This window comes from Nasonia vitripennis, chromosome 1, assembly GCF_009193385.2.
Source record: "Nasonia vitripennis strain AsymCx chromosome 1, Nvit_psr_1.1, whole genome shotgun sequence".
NCBI lineage: Eukaryota > Metazoa > Arthropoda > Insecta > Hymenoptera > Pteromalidae > Nasonia > Nasonia vitripennis.
In genome coordinates, this window is record NC_045757.1 from 1,026,909 (window position 1) to 1,045,870 (window position 18,962).

General features: G+C 51.2%; 1 protein-coding gene across 2 annotated transcripts; it reads left to right on the forward strand.

Annotated features, from left to right (window-relative positions):
- Positions 1 to 427: 427 nt before the first annotated feature.
- LOC100678289 (mucin-5AC) lies at positions 428 to 18,415 on the forward strand. Of its 2 annotated transcripts, XM_031922210.1 has the most exons (5): positions 428 to 708; positions 12,311 to 12,400; positions 13,529 to 17,088; positions 17,179 to 17,514; positions 17,588 to 18,415. In XM_031922210.1, exons 2-4 carry the CDS (start codon positions 12,334 to 12,336, stop codon positions 17,479 to 17,481), a joined length of 3,930 nt encoding a protein of 1,309 aa, XP_031778070.1. In that variant the 5' UTR covers positions 428 to 708; positions 12,311 to 12,333; the 3' UTR covers positions 17,482 to 17,514; positions 17,588 to 18,415. The 2 variants fall into 2 exon arrangements, with proteins under 2 accessions (XP_031778070.1, XP_016845649.1); XM_016990160.2 differs by having other exon boundaries at positions 17,179 to 18,415.
- Positions 18,416 to 18,962: the final 547 nt, after the last annotated feature.

Sequence of the window (18,962 nt, forward strand, 5' to 3'; positions counted from 1 at the left end):
ATATGCACACGAAAATGGCCATAACTGAAGCTCTCTTTACTGGAAGATAAACGAGCGACCTAATTGCCCGGCGATTTTTTTTTTTTTTTAAATTACGGATAATTGATAATTCGAGCCTATAATTCATCTATAACAGGATCGACCTTCGCACTCTTAGCTCTAACGAGCAGCCAATCAAGGTAAATCGGCGCAAGCTTCACCCCCGCGATTCCGGCTGGTCAAAACCTCGTGTCCACAGCTACGAAGAGAGACGGACAAGCGCGTATACACAGGAGACTCAGAGAGGCACATCTTCCTCCCCCTCCCAGGCCGGCGTAGAGGCGGACACACGCCAATTGGAGAAGCAGCAGCCGGTAAGTATCCGTACACCGCGAAGCCGAGAGAGACAGAGAGGGAGAGAGTCTTTATAAGTGGGAGCTATCCGCGTCCTCGGGACTTACTCCCTCGAGAGAACCCGTGTGCGCGCGCCGGGAAAACACCGCCGCTACTCTGTCTCTCTCTCTCTCTCTCTTTCTCCCTCTCTCTCTCTCTCTCTGATCTCACTCTATCTATCTCCCGCACACGCAGTCGTTCGTCGTCTATCCGCTCGTATAAAGGACACGCGGATCTGTGAGCTTGGACTTGCGGCGAGGATGAGGAGCAGCTAGCTGGAGTGACAAGTGCAGCCGACTTTTCTGCCGACCGATAAAGCTTCGCTTTTCCTCGAGGGTGAGTGTGCACTTATTGCTTTCGCGTGCTTAATTTCTTCTTCTGCGGCTGTACACCGGCCACTTTTATTCCCGGACCTGTCCGACACTTCTTAATCGATGTGTCGGATAAGTTCTGATGCATCTTAATGCAGATCTCTCTCTCTCTCTCTCTCTCGGGAGGGCCGAAATCCGCGCTGGAATCCACTTACGCCGCAGTGTCAACGTTTGGATCGCACTTTGCTCGCGTTCTTTGAGAGCCGCGCGAAAAAAATTCTCACGTTACATTTTTAACAGCCCATTTACGCATAACAGTCTATTTACATTTAGAACCGCGGCGGAGCGAGTTTCGCTAGTCGTATCAGCCGCGCAACTGGATCGTAACTGTACCGAGTCAATTTGGGCGCACCGCTGCGTAGCTAGGAATTCCTTGCATTTTTTTCGCAACTGCTTCCTCTGCTGATAATAACGAGTGTTTGCATTGGACGGAAATCCCCGGACAACACAATTCTGCGCAGTCCATCGACGTAAATAATCCAAGCGCAAATAGACATCTCAATTTCACTCCATCCTGCACGAAGCCTGCGCATAATTCAAAACATCACCTGCGCGCCGAGACCGCACAGAATCGTAAGCGCGCGAAATTCAAAATCAAAAGGCGCACGGCCGTAATGGCCTGATGATAAATTAATAAAAAAATTTCTCGCCGATGAGTGTGCGCGCATCGCCCTTGAAAAATCATACACAGCGACTGCAATCGATGTATTATATCGATTCGAGGAACGCGTGTACGCCTCTATAGATACGTGTGTACGTACAACTAGTCCGACATGCGTAAATCGCGACGTATACGTGACGACGCAAAGGCGAGACGAAATTTCCGCGCGCAGCGCGGCTCATTCGCATTCTCCCGGCGGACGCGATCCGAGGATGGATCGCCGCGATCGTGTCTTCCATGGCCCACTGCACGCGCTCCGCTTTTTTTTCCCGGTTTGCGTTTTCATCGAGGATAGCGGGTGTTCTCGCGACCTGTTGCATTAACGTCCTGGGACTCGCTTTTCGGAGAGGTCGCGGAGCGATAAATTTAGAAGGGATATTTTCGGAGCGAGTGACGTGAAAAATTAAGCGATCCATCAGCCTCGACGCGCACAATGATGAGCGCGTTGGGTAATCCAAAATTCTCCTAATTACCGCGAATTTGTCAGGAAAACGAGTTTCGCTCCTGAGCTTTTTCCGTAATCCGGCTTACGCTAGCCGTGTACGAAAAGAGAAGACGTTTTCCCACGAGAGGCCGAGAACGAATCGCGTTTACGAGCTTACGCGCGGACTACCGCTCGATCGATCGGCGGCTATTTAAATTGAAATTTGGCGCGCGTACTTTTCGGGGCGCGATCGAATTCCCGCCGGATTAATCAGCGCTTTTGTTCGCCAGCTCGATTTCGACGCGATGACGAGACTGTGTAGTATAGGAGATTAAATTTTTCTTCGATTCCGGAGCTGCCGTTAATTGAAACTGAATAAACGAGCGGAAAACTACAGTGTTTATAGTATGGGGAATTCCTCGAGGAGGAATCGAGAAAAATGTCCGAACAAAAGCAGAGTCCTATATAACGCCGCGCATATTCCTCCGGCGGCCATCACGACTCTAGAGAGAGAGAGAGAGAGAGAGAGTGGCTCAAAAATCCGCGCGCGATATGCCAGCTGCGGTCATAAACAAGGCTGCAACAATGTGCGGCAGAGCCGCAGCCTCGTCTTTGTCTCCCCCATAGCGCAGTTTGCTGCTATCCATCCATATCTGCGGCTCTTAATCTTCCTTCGGTTTTCCACGGCTTCGTATACTGCTATGCACCGAAATCGGCGAAATTAACTGGAAGAACTTTCGAGGCGTCATGCATTCAGAAGCAGAGAACAGGTACGAGCTGTATACAGAGTCGCGCGCCCTCGACTACTTACGGCCGAGTTATCTCTTGCCGGAGTCCATATGCATGTATAGGTACACAGCCCCGAGTCTCCAGATAGCCGCTTACACGGACTACAGCGCTTTAACGAGCTGCGCGCTCGCCTATCGGGATCGAGACGAGCTTCCTTCCTTCCTTCCCGTCCTTTTGCTCCTCTCTCTCTCTCTCTCTCTCTCTCTCTCTCTCTCTCTCTCTCTCTCGCGCGCGCGTGTGACACTTCTGCAGCTCCGTTTGATTAATGAGCTGTATCGCGTTTTCAATTGCAATGAAATACAATCCCGGGGAGAGAGGTATTCGAGTGGCTGTTTTTTTTTTTCTAATTAACGTGAACTGGCGTAAGGCTGATCCTATTGTCGGTGCGGGAAAAATGAGAGCGTTAAAATTATTTTCATGCGCTCGACCTCAGCATTTTTTATATATAAATCTCGCTGCGCGTTTTACTATCCCCGCGGGTAATTAGTTGAATTAAACGCGCTACACCGCGACCTCGAGCCGTCGCCTACGTGTATATAATATTTCTCTGTCTAATTGCGCGCGATTTATAGGTTACAGGATCTGAAGAAGTGTCGAAGCGGCCGCGCTCATATCGGAGACTAATTGCTCTCGATCGAGCGATGTCGCGAGCTGTTCTCACGAGATTAATGAGAGTGTCGCTGCACACTTGTCGCGCATTACGACTTTGTGCGCGGCTTTTCCGCGAACGCTCTCTCTCTCTCTCTCTCTCTCTCTCTCTCTCTCTCCTCAAATGGTATCAATTTGTTGCAGGCTCCTTATTTATTTACTCTGTAGACGCGGGTGCAAATAGCCGATGCTCGTGTGCAGTGATTCACGCGCGGTGTCCGTGTAACTAATTACGGCATTGTCCGCGGGCTGTGACGGATGTTGGCGGACTTCGGTTAGGGGGTGTTTCGAATCGATTCGATTTGAAATCGATATTCTGAAGTTTTCAAGTTTCGAGTGACTTACCGATCTCCATAAACTCGGCTGTATCGAGAGAAATGCGCGCGTTTTTCTCCTCGAACGCGCAAAATTACTCACACGTGCTTTATACTAGCGTAATAACCGGCGGCTCGAGTTACTAAAAAGCATCGGCGAAGGACGTCGCTATCCGCGTTTCCATTTCTCCTATCGCCGCTCATCAATCTCCAGCGCGCAGCCGAGATTCTTACGGTAATAGTCTCCCTCCCCCCCCCCCCCCTCACTCGCGGCCATCCGAGTATATTTATAAATAAATACGCGTGCCGTGTGTCATAAACGCCGTGGCGTTTCCCTTTTTTATTCTCTCTTTCTCTGCCGCTCAAAGGGAAAATTGTTGGCCGATGAGGCTCGGGTGAGTAACGATGAAAAATTGCCCGGCTATCTGAGGAGAGAAGATTCTGAGCACTGATTATTATTAAACGCGGGAGATGTTTGCTTCGCGGTCGTAAAAAAAGGAGACGCGCAGCCGCTTAATTGCCCGATGCGCTGGACTACGACGACGACGGCGACGGCGATGATGATCGCGGCGTCATCGTCTCTTTGTTCGATATTGATTAAACGCGATCGTTTAATTACTAGCGCGCGCTTAGATGCTCGACTATTGTTATTGGCTATCGGGGTGCGTTGTCGCGTTTTCGCGGCAATTAGCATAATACAAGCGCGTCGATCGTGTTTACATTAACGAACATCGTGATTTTTTTATCCAGAAACCGCGGGAAATTTGAATTCTCAAAGTTGCATAATAAAATTCGCAGTATATCTAGCGCCGCGATTTCCATAAATTACTCGCAGCGGTCAAAGTGGAGCGACGTCCCTGATGCACCGCGTAAGAGAGTTACTATGCCGCGCATCGACGAGAATAAAACAATCGCGCGAGCTACGGCAATTTGCCGGCTTTTCCATTTCAGTGCCGCCGTCCGAGAGAATAAGAAGAATGCGAGTCGAGTGACGGACGAGCCGGTGGGTTCGATTCTCGAAAATTGACTCGTTGAAAAATCTCCCGAAAGACTAATGGCCTCCATAACCGGCCTATTAATCAGAGCCTATCGATTTTTCCAGTCCAATGTAATCGCATAGCTCGCTTGTCATCGTCCTCTCGCTCCGATATCCCGTGTTTAACAAATTGATTAGCAGATCGGAAAATAAGATGTAAGCCCCCTCGAGATGGATTGTCCCGGTGAAAGAGGGACGCCTCGATGATTAATGCAGTGCAAAATGAGCAGGCGCTGCTGCCGCTGCCGCGCAGTACACTAGTCGATAAGACGACGCATAATTCATGCGCGTACACGCAGCGAGCCTTAATCTCACTGGTATGATACAGCGCAGGCTAAAAGAAAGTAAAATCCACAAATCGACAGGGAAAAGTCTTAACGCACTCGACTCGTCTCCCGCGGCGGTAAGTAAACGACAAACAAGCTCTTCGGAATCGCGCGCAAGAAAATAAACTCGATTACCGCGCGGGTCGAGCTGACTCGGGGGCCGCTTATACGCGAAACAAGACGTTCTCGCTATGTGCTCCCGAGACTCGGATTAGCCTTAGCTATTCGCTTGCGGTATACGACTCGTCTCTTTTTCTTTCGGTTATTACGGTCCGCGCTCGCGCCGTACACGCGCTGTACACAAGTACAGCCTTGCCGTTGAAAGTTGCAAGGCCGTTTCTTCCCCCCCCCCCCACTCTCTCTCACTCCCTTGACTGCACTGCTCCGGCGTCTCGCGGCTGATGCTCATTTTACTGCGGTCTACACCGGATAACTCTTTAGGCGCGTCTCTGATCCCCCCCGAGCTTTTTGGCGCGGTATAGATGGACTGCGACGCGTTGAGAATTGAAACTCGACCTCTCGAATTGCGCGATACGCGAGCGCCTCTATTTTCAGATATCATTGTCGCTGTGTTTTCCCTTTTACATAAGAGCACTCACTCATGGGATTAGCTTTCCGTTTTCAATCGGCTATAACGCAGCGAGCTTGAATAAATTTGCACACTAATGGTCGTCTGATTACCGGGGGCTGATTATTTTTTACCGGCCCTGACCCCAACTGACTGTGTAGCGCATAAGTGATAAAGAAAAAATCCGTCGCATCGAGGCGGACGCGGGCGCGAATTTCAAAAGTAAACAATAAGCGCCAAATCGACAATCTCATCTCGCGGCAATCGCGCGTCGGCGGGAAAAAACGCGAGTAATAGCTCTCGACGCCGAAAAAAAATCAGCCATGTAATACAGCTAATTATGACAAAGCTGATATTTTGATAAGAGCGCGCCGCAGGGGGTCGCTCGCTGCGCGCACGGGCGAGAAATTTTTACGATTATTTGCCGAATGGAAATGAACACTTGTGTGCTGCACGTGAATGCTTCCACGATGAGGAGAGTCGCGATCTCTTTCTCGCGATTTCTCGCCGATTTTTATAGGACCCTTTCCGGAGAAAAAATCTCCCAAAGTCCAACCGATTTCCTACCGATCTCGCGGCAAAGATCGTTAAAAATAGCGTCTACACCTCGGCGATCGGCAAAAATAATCGACCGTCACGGAAAGCCCCGTGACTCGCAGAGAGAACGGCAAATAACGAGCGCGGCGCGGGTAATTGATCCGTCGCGCGCAGCTGATCGGTTCTCTGCGTATGGCCGATCTCCTGCAGCGGCCGACGGAACCTTCGCGTGCGCCGTCCTCTCATGATCGGCACGCATTGTGTCGTGCCTCGTGCCCGTGGAATTGGAAACGGGATGTGCGCGAGAGCGACGCTTTCTTATTACGCGCCCGTTGCGTAATGGGATGAGGCCGGCCCTTTTCGCACGCGTATATGCAAGTCCGATGAGTGTTGGCTTTTGGTTGTGATGTAAATTGATCGTGGGCTTGGCTCGACTCGTTTTGTCGTGCCGTCCTTTTTTCGGCCGGAGGTATGTTTGCTCGGCCGCGAGGTATATTGAATGACTAATGTGTACGATGAATTTCGGTTTTGACGAGGTGTCGGGAATGTCGCGTTATGAAGAATTTCTGGAGCGAGTACGAGAATGAAGACGTGCGCGCGCGTGTAATATCTGCCTGGATCGCGGCGCGGAGATCGAAAACATTACAGCAACATCTGACATCATCGATCAGCATGACAGATGACACTTGCGCTACTTATTCCACTCGTCATCTCCGCGTATCTAAACACAAGCAGTATGCGAGTACCGCAAGACCGGCAAAAAATCCATGATAAGTCAAAAGAAGCCCGGCTGTATACACACACAGACACACACGTCGGGAGTCATTAGCAGCGAGGGCGAGAAAAAAATCGGTACATCTCTCCGATCCAGTTTTTGCGAGTCGAGTCGGCTCGTCGATAAATAATTCATCCGTCGCGATCCATAGAAACTCCCCGTACACACACACACACACACACACACACGAGAAGACTAGAGCCGCAGTTCCCAGCAGCAGCAGCCGGTCGACGAACCCGCGGCTCAAGGGCGCGCGAGGAGCCGCGCGCGAGCGGTGACGCTTCCTCAAAAAGGCAATTGCCGGATACTTATCGCGCGCCGGAGCTAGTGTGTCGTCGCTGTTCGTTTTTGCTTTTTAATCGCTTTTCTCTCCTCGCGCGCGCGCGCGCTGATTGCTTACGGATTGACGCGAAGATTGACTTTTTCTTCGTCTCGCGCAGTGAGGTTATGTTTGCCCGGAAGATTGACGGTTGTTTCGTGAGAGGCTATTTGTAAAAAGCCGAAGAGTAAAAGAGAGAAGAGAGCACATCTCGCGAATTCTAATTGAAAAAAAGCCTGATGGATGGAAGACCTATGCCGGCGCGCACACACACACACGTGTGTCATTGAAATCGAGCGCGTGACGCGTCTACACATAAAATGAGACGTGACGGCGTTACGAAGAAGCCTAATTACTTTCTCGGGAGCATCGCAGCGAGTGAGAAGCGCGCCATTACATAAAGGGGAATATACGGCGTAGCGGATCGAAAAACCGGGGGAAAAATGGCGCGACACATTCCTTCTCGGAAAACCGCTCGAAGAGAGCTAGAGAGAGAGAGAGACAAAGAGCGACCTTCGGTTTCTTCCTCGCATTTTCGCGAGTCGGCGATAAGGAAAGCGCGAACTGAAAGAAGCGGCCAGTGCGAGCCGTGTAAGAAGCTGTTGACACGTGCGTTTGCCTCGTATGGGAACCGATTTGTCCGTTGATGGTCTCTATACAGCGCGCACTCGCGTCGCGGCGACTTAACCTCAAACTTAACCTTGATGCCGCGCGCGATTCTGCCACTGGAATTCCAGGGGATTTTAGAATTAATTAAACCAGCATACGCAGGCATTTCCCGCCGATCGCTATCTAATATTGGCACGTGTACGCAATCATCCCTACAATTTATCGGCTAGGAGCTCGATTATAATTACCGATCTATACATATAGGCATAACCGATTTTTTCGACGAGTGTATTAAACGGAAGCCGCGCGGTTAATTAATAGTCCCGCGCGGCGTCATGACCATTCAATTTAAAGACTCGATCGCGCAAGCCAGTGAGTGCAGTGGGGCGCAAAAATCGGTAAATATAAAAAACGCGAGCATCAGGTGCGCGCGGCAATCCAATCTCGCTTGGCGCAAAAAAAAAAAATCATCGAGGCAGCGTATATAAGTCGTGAATTACGATATTGAGCCGGTGTACGTGTACGAGACGCGCATTTTCCGAGCGAAATTTATGACGAAGACGAGTCGGGGAGGATGAGCTGCGTGGAAAAAGGCCGCGTGTGCGCGTAATAACAGGTTATTAGAGGAAGAGAAGGCGAGCGCGATTTATTTATATAAAAGGCTGTCTTCGCCGTGTAGTCGTATGCGCTTTTTCTTCCGAGCGACCTCGACTGCCGATCGTCTATAATCTTCCTCCTTTTTTCGGCGATGCGCGCGCGATCCAGTTCTCTTTTTCGGATAAACGGCGCAGCGTATAAACAGGGGACGGAATGTTGTGATCGCAGAGATGGATGTAGTGCCGAGCTTATACAGTTTCGAAGCATAACGAACACGTGCTTTCTCGGATCGACGCGCTTGGATTTTATTAATTACAAAATTCAAAGCCATTCGTTGCTACTCGCGATAATAGATGCCAGTACATTTATCAAACGCGTCCGATCGATTATTATTTCACTACGGCTCTTAATCCTCGCGTACGAGAGCTACTTCGACGAGCAACGCTTGCAGTATCGAGAGGCATTAGCGCGTTTTTTTTTTATTTATTTATTTTTTTTCATCGAGGGACACTATCGAAGACACGCCTACGTGGGCATTAATCCGCGGCTGTATAAACCAGAAATAACTCGAAGCGCCGATCGGAGGCAAACAGACTCGGAGCCGGGAGTCTAGTCTACTATAAATCCTCATTCATATAAAAGCGTCCGAAGACGAATGCGCCGAGAGTAAGTATACACGTACGCGACGATATTATCGCCATCACGCGGGACACACGTCGCCGGGGCAAAAGGAGGAGAGGCTAATCTCGCGGTACGAGACTTTCCGCGCGGATTGCTTTAATAGGACTTGATTACGAGCATTAAACGCCGCCGGTTACGTCTGCTGCAGACGCCTCCTCTCCGTTTATATATAGCTCTGTGTAATGGGCTGTACTGGTGGATCGATGGACTCGAAAGCTCGAGAATAGCTCTAGATGAGGGATAAACAAACACATCGGCCATAGACAATGTGTCCGTCGGCGTTGATCGTATAAAAATTAGCATATCTCAAGCTCGCGGGTACAACGTTCCCGCTAACTAGCAGCATAACTTGCGGTTACACGGTGCGCAAAAATAATTAAGTGCTAAGCGCGCCGCGTATAAGTTATTAGCGCCTGGCTCGTTATCGCTCGAGATGCAACGTGTAACTACCTCCGGCGCTGATTACGCCGAGTTTGTTTTATCGAGCCGGGGTTTATTTGCCGATATGCGCCGGTAGGGGGTTTGGGCGATTTCAGCCTGATGACGGCTATTCCTACGATGATTTGTATAATCGCGGGCTGCGTATGTTGATTCGAGCATCGTGCTTTATCGCTGAAATATGTGGCGATAGAGTTTGTCTGATACGGCTTTAATGAGCTTTGTTCCAACCGGTTTTTTTTGCCGATTTTCAAATAATTACATTTTCGTACAATACCGATTACCGATAACATAAGTTTTAAAAAAACCTGAACGTCAGAAGGCAAGCGAAGAAAAAAACCACCGCGCCGCGCCGATTTCCTGCAACAAGATTCCATGCATCTCTCGCGGCGAAATTTCGAAACGTCACATACCGATCTCGCGCTGCATCGAGCGCGAGCGGCCGAGAATCCGCACCGCGAGCCTCGGCATTGACAGTGAACCCGAAGGCCGCGGCTTATGTCACTGGCACTTTCGAATTACGCGATCGCGTTACGCGCGGCCGAGCTCGCGGTAATTCGAGAAAGCATGTACGCGCGCTCCTTTTTCTTTCTCCGAGAGCTAAAGCGCAGCTTCGTACCTTACGCCGGAATAGAATTTTAAAGGTATTGACATTCGCTATGCCAAGACGCCTCGCTAGTAAAAAAGTCGCGAGACGACGTGCATCTCATACACACCGACTCACGTTCGTCAAACGCACGCGTGTTCGGTTCCTCGATCGGCGGCGGCGGCGGCGAGCGGCGAGCGGCTATCGGTTTTTTACAGAATAAAAGCGCGTAATTAAGCACGAGTCACGTTTAGCCGCTCGATCGCTACATAGCCGGCATAGCAACCGAGAATAGCTCCTCGCTAATCCTGCCGTATACACGCAGAGGTATACCGCGCGATTCCGCGGAATCAAAAAAAATCGCCGATTTCTCCTTCCCACTGTAGCTAGTAGACAAAACAGCCCGGATTAATCTGCGCGCCGGCGGCGCGCTAACGAGATTAACTCGCGGCTCCTTATCTCTCGCGAGCGGCCACATGCGCGCTTACGCGAACGCGGCGCATCCTGCGCGATAAATCTGCGCACGCGAATAATTTTCGCCACCTGTAACGTATCTCCCTTTTCCTCCCGCGGCATTGACAAACAGCCGGCTGTTTATCATGCCGATAATGCGTCCCCGGCGCGAACCGGTTGAATCGCGCGCCGAGAGTCGATAATAGTCCGCGCGGCGCGGGAATTTCAAATCTAATAACGCGAATATTTTCCGTAATACGATTCACAGAACTGCAGCGAAAAAGGCTGTCGCAGCTGGCTGCAATTAGCGCACCTGCGATGACGCTTGCAAATGCGGCCTGTACACCTGTATTACACAGGCTCGAGAATATATATATATATATCTGTCTTCGCCGCAAATTGAGAATCGTACGTAACAGTGACGCAGCGCGCGATAGGAATTTCCGTCGACTGCCGGAGAGATCGGACACTGGCGTTTATTACGCGCGCGGTTTTTCGAAATTTTAACGAAGGTCGCGCGAGCCAACAGCGAGAAAACGAAAAGGCGAATACCGGCGTCACGTGATATGGAAAAAGCGCGAGTACGCAGGCGCGCGCTCGAACATGTTAATGGTGCCTCGCGGACTCGCGATCGGTTGCCGATAGGCTTAACTCTCTGCGCGCGCGCGCGCGCGCTGTGTGTACGTGTGTGGGTAGGGATAGAAACGAGGAAGTGGCGCAGCACAGCCAGGCGCGATGTATGTATAAATTCCCCATTGTACGGCAGACCGCGGATACTCATCTGGACTGTCAACCGCTCGGCTGATTTACTCCTGCGGCCTTTGCTCGTAAAGCCACCTGCGGAATCGCGCAATAAAATCGGATCGAGCCCGTTCCCGCCGATGAATCGAACTTTTCGCGCATATCTCTCCCTTCTCCACTCGTCGATGAGCCCGGCCCTAATTAAGGCCGCTCTCAATCACGATCGCGGCAAATTAAATCAGAGCGCGATCCGATCAACGTAATAAACTCGCCGTCGTAGCATAAGTGTCCGTACCCGCACACCCTCCATACACCGTCTGCAGTGCGCGAGCCTCTCTAATGGTCAATAACGCTTGCGCCGGGGCTCGCTCATGCATGATGCATCGACGTGTCTTCTAACGAAGCTCCGCTGCCTCGGCCGAAAAAACACCGTAAGCCGCAGATAGGATCGAGAGAGAGAGAGAGAGCTGGACGCGCGCCAGCCCCCGTACACGCTTATACGGCCTCGCGCGCTCTCTCGCGATATGTATCGAGAAGGAGCGTATTTGAGCGCGATGTTCCATTAGCGCGCGCCGCGGAATTCGCCGCGATTCCGCCCCCGTAAATGGGCCGGCGCCGCTGCGCCGATTAAATTCGAATGCGCGATGCGCGCTTGATGCCCGCGGGAGGCTGATCCTTTTTTCTCTCTTCCTCGTGCAGCGATCGGAGGGGATCGATATCGTGGCTTCGTGTCACGTGCGTGGCGTTACGCGCCTGTTTTGAAGAGGGTTGCTGCCGTTTAAAAATGAGCTTTTTAAATGAGATATCTTATATATATACTACGCGCGACAGGTTAGCGTTATTTATAATTGCGCGTTTAACAGCGCCGCGGCAGATTAAGAGCTGCTCGCACAACAATGCCGTAATCGCAGGCTCGCTAAAGCGAGGAATTAAGCCTGCTCTCGAAATTGCAGGTTATTAAGGCGCCATTACGCGGACAGTGATTTTTGCTTTATTTGCGCCTCGAGCTGCCTCGTTATCTCCGTGCGAAAGTAATAACCGTTCACTTTGCTTTGTTCTTTTCAGGAGTGTGTGACAAGCCAACGAGGATGCTCAAATCTCTGCACCTGCTGTGCGTCCTCGGGACCGTGACGCTCCTCCGACCAGTCCAGAGCGGTAAGTCGGGCGAAAGATTCGAATTTCCCGCCAAAACGCACCGCGCGTATCAATCAAAACTCGCGCAAATGAAATCACTCAATTTACAAGCCGCTCAGATTGACGTAATTAAAAGCCGGCAGCGCTGCGCGTCTAAAATTATCGCCGGGAAAAAGAAAAACAGCCCGCGCGTCAGGAGAAAACGCCGTGTACGCGTCCCGGCCAATTACGGCGGGCGATAGCGCGCCAACGAGGCATTCGCGCTCTTGTCGTCAAACTGGTTTTCCGCGGGCGTCCTTTTGCACTATCCCTCTCGGCGCTGCAGCGCACGGGAGGCGTATCAGAGAGAGAGAGAGAAAGAGAGGAGGCAACGAGGAGGAAAAAACGCCGAGGAGAGTGTCGGGGAACTGACCTACGATTATACGAGTGCCAGTGGCTCTTCTTCTCCTCCTCCTCCTTACGCTTCTTTTGAGCCACTGCTACCCTACTGTGTGTCCGTTTTCTTGAAATTCGTTGTTGTCTGGCTTCTTTTGCGCGCGAGTCTCTGCTCGTTACCGCGCTGGGCAGCTATTCGTTTAATTCGCTGGAACGTGATTAACCGCCGGGGTTTTCACTCGCGGCGCTTTGACGTCGGCGAAAATTGAATGTTCGGCTAGATTGGAATTGCGCGCAGGTACCGATTCGCGGAATGTTCATTTCGATTTCGCGCGGCGAGCGATAAATTATAGTTATAATTGAGACGGTATGTAAGCATCTGCGCCGGTATACGCGCATTAGATAATCCGCCGTATATTATGCAAAGCGTCTAGTCAATTTACCGCGCATAGATAATCAATTTTGCATAGCGCTCATCGTCGCGTCTGCGTAATATATTGTATGCGCGTTGCTTATACACGATTACGATGGGTTTTCGTTTTTTTCTTTCCATGTATCTCCTCTGCTGCATAAAATAATCTTTCACTTTCCTCGTACACGAGCGTAAAAAACAAACATAATGGAGAAACTGACGTTGCTTGCGCGTATAGGATATTGTATCGGCGCATAAAAACCTCGATAAATGACTCATAACTTTGAGCGAACAACGTCTTCGCGCTGTTCAATTGAGTTAAATCTCCGATCAATGTCAGAACTGGGAAAAACTCGTTTCAGGGGGATTCTACAACGACTACGACAACGAGGTCTACGACTACTACCGGCAGGAGAGCAGCAACCAGGACAACGTGCAGCAACCGGCTGGGGGAGTTAACTATGCCTGCAAAGAGGAGGGATTCCACGAGGATCCGAACGACTGTCGTACCTTCTACCGCTGCGTCGATTGGGGCAACGGGAGCCCGCTGACGCCCTTCAAGTTCGAGTGCGGTGAAGGTACCGTGTTCTCCAAGTCCAAGGGCAACGTCTGCGTTCACCCCAACAGCAGCGGCAGACCCGAGTGCTGCGAGCCCAGCAACGAGATCGACTCGAACGAGCCCGGCGCCGGAGGCGACGGCTGGGATCAGCAACCCCAGCGCCCCGAGAAGCCCAGCTATCCTCCGCAGCAGACCCAGAGACCTAGCTACCCCTCGCAGCAAACGCAAAGGCCCACTTATCCGACTCAGCAGACCCAGAGGCCTAGCTATCCCACTCAGCAGCCTGGTTACCCGCCGCAGCAGACGCAGCGGCCCAGCTATCCCTCGGAGCAGACGCAGAGACCGACCTACCCTACTCAGCAGACGCAGAGGCCCACTTATCCAACTCAACAGACGCAGAGGCCCTCCTATCCGACTCAGCAGCCTGGTTACCCGCCGCAGCAGACGCAGAGGCCTCAACAGCCCACCTATCCTCCTCAACAGACTCAGAGACCCGAGCAGCCGAGCACTCCGCCTCACCCACAGAGACCCGAGAAGCCCAGCACGGGATGCGGCCAGGGTGGCGGATCTGAGGGATCCTGTGGCTCTTCTCCCGGATGTTCGGAGGAAGGATTCTTCGCCAACCCAGAGGACTGCCACAAGTTCTACCGGTGCGTCGACGAGGACGGCCGACTTCAGAGGCACGACTTCACTTGCGGCAGCGGTACGGCCTGGGACCAGGGCCTGCAGACGTGCAACCACGAGCACGAGGTGCCCAGTTGCGGAGGTGGTGGCTCGGGATCTGGACCAGGTGGCCCGGGATCGGAACCAGGCCAGGGAACAACCTCTAGACCCTGGACCACGCAGTCCGGTCAGCAGACTTCGAGGCAGCCGGGATCCGGTGGATCCGAAACCCAAAGACCGACCCAACCGCCATACATCCCTCCCTCAACCAAGCAGACCTATCCTCCCCCGAGTCAGGGTACTCAGAGCCCGACGCAGAGACCCTATCCAACCCAGCCAACGACCCAGACCTCCCAAAGTACCAAAGGCCCGGAGTACATCCCACCTCAGAGGCCTTCGACGAGCGGACCACCTTCAGGGGGTGATGGCGGTGTCACTCAAGCACCTGGCGGTGCTGGCTCGACTCAAGCCCCTGGCGGCGGTGGCGCGACTCAAGGTCCCGGCACTGGAGGTGAAACTCAAGCACCGGGAACCGGTGGAAAGCCCTGCCCTCCCACTGGCTCTGCGAGTGATTGCACCGGAGAGGGATTTTTCCCTAATCCTGAAGATTGCCACAAGTTTTATCGATGCGTCAACGAGGACGGTACGTTCCGCAAATATGATTTCGAATGTGGAACCGGCACCGCCTGGGATCAGCAGCTGCAGACTTGCAATTATGAAGATGCTGTCGGGTGTGGATCTGGTGGTAGTCCAGGAGGCCAGCAACCAGGAGGTCATCAGCCAGGAGGCCAGCAGCCAGGAGGCCAGCAGCCAGGAGGTCAGCAGCCGGGAGGCCAGCAGCCAGGAGGTCAGCAGCCAGGAGGTCAGCAACCAGGAGGCCAGCAACCAGGTGGTCAAGAACCCGGCACTGGTAGCAGTCCTGGAGGACAACAACCTGGTTCAGGAACTGGACCGGGAGGCGAACAACCGGGTGCTACACCTAGCACTACTACTACCGTATCTAGTCAGCCTACGGGAACCACTCCGACGTTCACAACTCAGTCTCCTCAGACCACTCCCCAAGTAACTCAACCAGCCACTAAAGCCACCAAACAGCCCGAAGCTCCGAGCACAGCGGCGCCAACGCAACCAACAACTCAGCAGCCTACGCAGCAACCGCCAACGCAAGGACCACCAACACAATCTACGCCGCAACAGCCCCCGCAGTCAACCTCTAGCCCAGGCACCGGTAGACCAGGACCACAGCAGCCAGGTAGCAGTGGTGCTTGCCAGAGCGAAGGATTCTTTGCCAATCCAAACGACTGCCGTAAGTTCTACAGGTGCGTCAGCAACCCACCAGGCTTTATCAAATACGACTTTGACTGTGGCCCCGGAACCGCTTGGGATCAGTCTCTCTTGACCTGCAACCACATTCACCTGGTTGCCTCGTGCAACGAGATCGAACCCAACCAACCTCCGACCAGTGGATCCGGGTCTACTCCAGGACCATCCGGACCGTCGTCGACCCAGTCTCCTCCTGGAACTCAACCACCACCTGAGGAAAACAAGACCGAACCATCCAAACCTACCCAAATGACGACGACTAGTGGAGAATCGAGCTCGGAAGGATCGTCGACGACCGCGACATCCACGGAGGGCTCCTCTTCTCCATCAAGCAGCACGGAAGGTAGCTCCGAGGGTTCGAAACCAGACTGCAATCCGCCGAAAAAGAACAACACGATAGTTTGCAACACAGCGGGCTTCTATCCTCACCCGAGCCGATGTGACAAGTTCTATCGGTGCGTGGACAACGGCAAGGGCTTCAACGTTTACTACTTTGACTGCCCGCCGGGCACGATCTTCGATCCGAGCATCGATGTCTGCAACTACCCTGAGTCTGTATACCCGGCCCGAGACTGTGATAACGCGGGAGACTCTCAAGGTGGCGCCCCATCTCAGCCACCTGCTTCATCGACTACTCAACCCTCTACGAGCTCGGAAGGCACGACAGCTGCGCCGAGCGCCACGACGCCATCTACAGAGGGCACTACTGAAACCAGCTCAGAGGGAACAACCGAAACCCCCGGACAGGAGTCGACGACACCCGGAAGCACCGAAGCCACCACCATCAGCTCTGAGGCTACGACGATAAGCTCGGAAGGTACTACCTCCAGTTCCGAAGGCACGACCACCAGTCCCGAAGCGACCACGACACCTGCAGGAACGGAAGCCACCACGACCTCTTCGGAGACTGAGCCCACTACGACGGCCTCCTCGACATCGATGGAAACAACAACCACTGCCGGAACCGAGGCCACTACCACACCGCCAGAGAGCACCTCCCCTGAAGAGCAACAGTCGACTCCCAGCACGATGCCTCAGGAAACGACGACCGAGCCGTCCCAGGAGTCCACGACCCCGGCCGGCGAGAAACCACCTTCGGTCGACAACTGCCCAACCTTGGCCAATCTGACTGACGAGCAGATCGTCCTGGTCTGTCCGACTGGATTCAAGAGACACCCGAAACTCTGCAACCTGTTCTATCAGTGCACCACCGCCGGCATGGAGGTCAAGATCCTAATCCTGCAGTGTCCCGAGGGCACCATCTTCGACGAGAAGGACAACAAGTGTCTCGCCGAGAGCGAGAGCAGCATGCCCTGCACCGGCTCTATCGCGGGAAAGAGAACGCAAAGACGAGCCGCCAATGATTCTCCAGCTTTGGTGAGTTACCCTATACCTACTCGAAGTAAAATGTTAAAATCACATATAATAAACGCGAAAATTCTAAATCAAAACTTCAACGCGTTACAGGTCGAGGTCTCGACGAAGCCGCTGTGTCCTGAGGAGGGTCACTTCCCGTACCGAGACGGCTGCAGCAACGTCTTCTACAAGTGCAAGAGGGACTCGCGCTACGCCCTTCAGGGCTACCTGTACAAGTGCCCGAAGGACTTCGTGTACTGGTCTGTGTCGAGGCGCTGCGAACGGGCCTCGAGACTGCCCATGTGCACGAGCATGTCCAATGAAACCGAAAACGAGAACGAGGCCTGGGAGAACCGCTGGGAGATACCGATCGAGGACCGCAACGTCTCCGCCAGGTCGATACTCTTCGACTGAACAAGCCAAGACCGAGCTGTGTTCAGAACCGAGGTGCAGTAGCCATTTTCGTGTATAGGATGTCGACATTTTTTTAAGAAGTAGAAAGAAGGTTTTTTTTTTACAGAAATTCAATAAAACTGCCATAGTAGTGTAGGATGAATACAACGATGCTTCATGCAAAGAAAAAAATGTAAAAAGTAAATGATATACTGAAGAAAATTTGAGAGGAAAGTAGGCGAGGTGAATACGTAAGTGCCAATGTGGTTTATCAGTTCTAGTAAAATTACGTTAGATGTAAAGAATCTCCATTCGATTTTCTGTTTTGTCGTTCTTGGGGTGTAGAGTGGCTAAATTTGAGAATAAGAAAATCGAACGCGACGTTCTCGGGGCCATGGGACAAGGGACTTATTTGCAATATTCGTAGTAGCAAAAGACGTATATTAATTTACGTTGCAAAAAAATAGAAATATATTAGCAAAAAAATCTATACGACGTCGTCGCAGAATTATTTATTATTATGTCAGCGATGCTTGTACGAATGTGTATATGACAAAAATCATAAAAAAGTGTGTATATATACAAGTATAGTTAAGTAGAAAAAAATACTTTTTTCTGATATATTAAGCTTAAGTTGAACTTAATTGTAACTACTGGAGTACAAACTTTTGTAATTGATCAACTTTGTACGCTCTCACTAACCACTAAAACTGTAAAACTTCTTTATGTAATAGTAACAGCAGTGATCCATGAAACCTTTACTATAAGCAAGATATCTGCTTGAAAACGTTAGCTTTTAACCCCCATAAATGCTTTAGTGCCAAGATAACACATGCCAATATGCGTTTAATGATCTAATTTAAGATAGTTGATAATTATAATATTATAACCTTGTGTCTAAACAAAATTTTGTATCTTCGAGATTTAATAAAATGAAAAAATGACTTGACAAAAACATGATGATTATACAAATTAACTAACACAATGAATAACTAACCTTGTGAAGTGTTACAGATCTTCCGTAAAGTAGCTGCAATGATGTCGATATTGAATTTGAATATTTAAATTGCACATCAAAATTGAATCCAATTCTGTAACAAAAAAGAATTTCAATGCAACATGATACTTCAAAATCATAAACTTATTGACATGGTATCAATATTAGAACGTTATCAATTCCTCAGTTTACCTGATAATCTAACCTCAAGACAATATTTGTATGTTGCATACAACAATCTTCCCAACAGATGTCATTGTGAATACAGGTTCAGATTAGTAACACTAAATATGAAAATAGATATTTATCACGATCGAGCACTGGTTGGACTCGGAAAAGTTATATATACAACTTTAAAATAAGCATGCAATAGCAGCGAATTTCTATATGCGTTTGTTTATAAAACTACGAAGGCGGACATTCCGATGATCATCAGCTTCAGCTGCAACTGGCCGATTTCAAGTCTGCGCCGGCAAACATGTTGCAACTGCGACCAGGCCCGGCG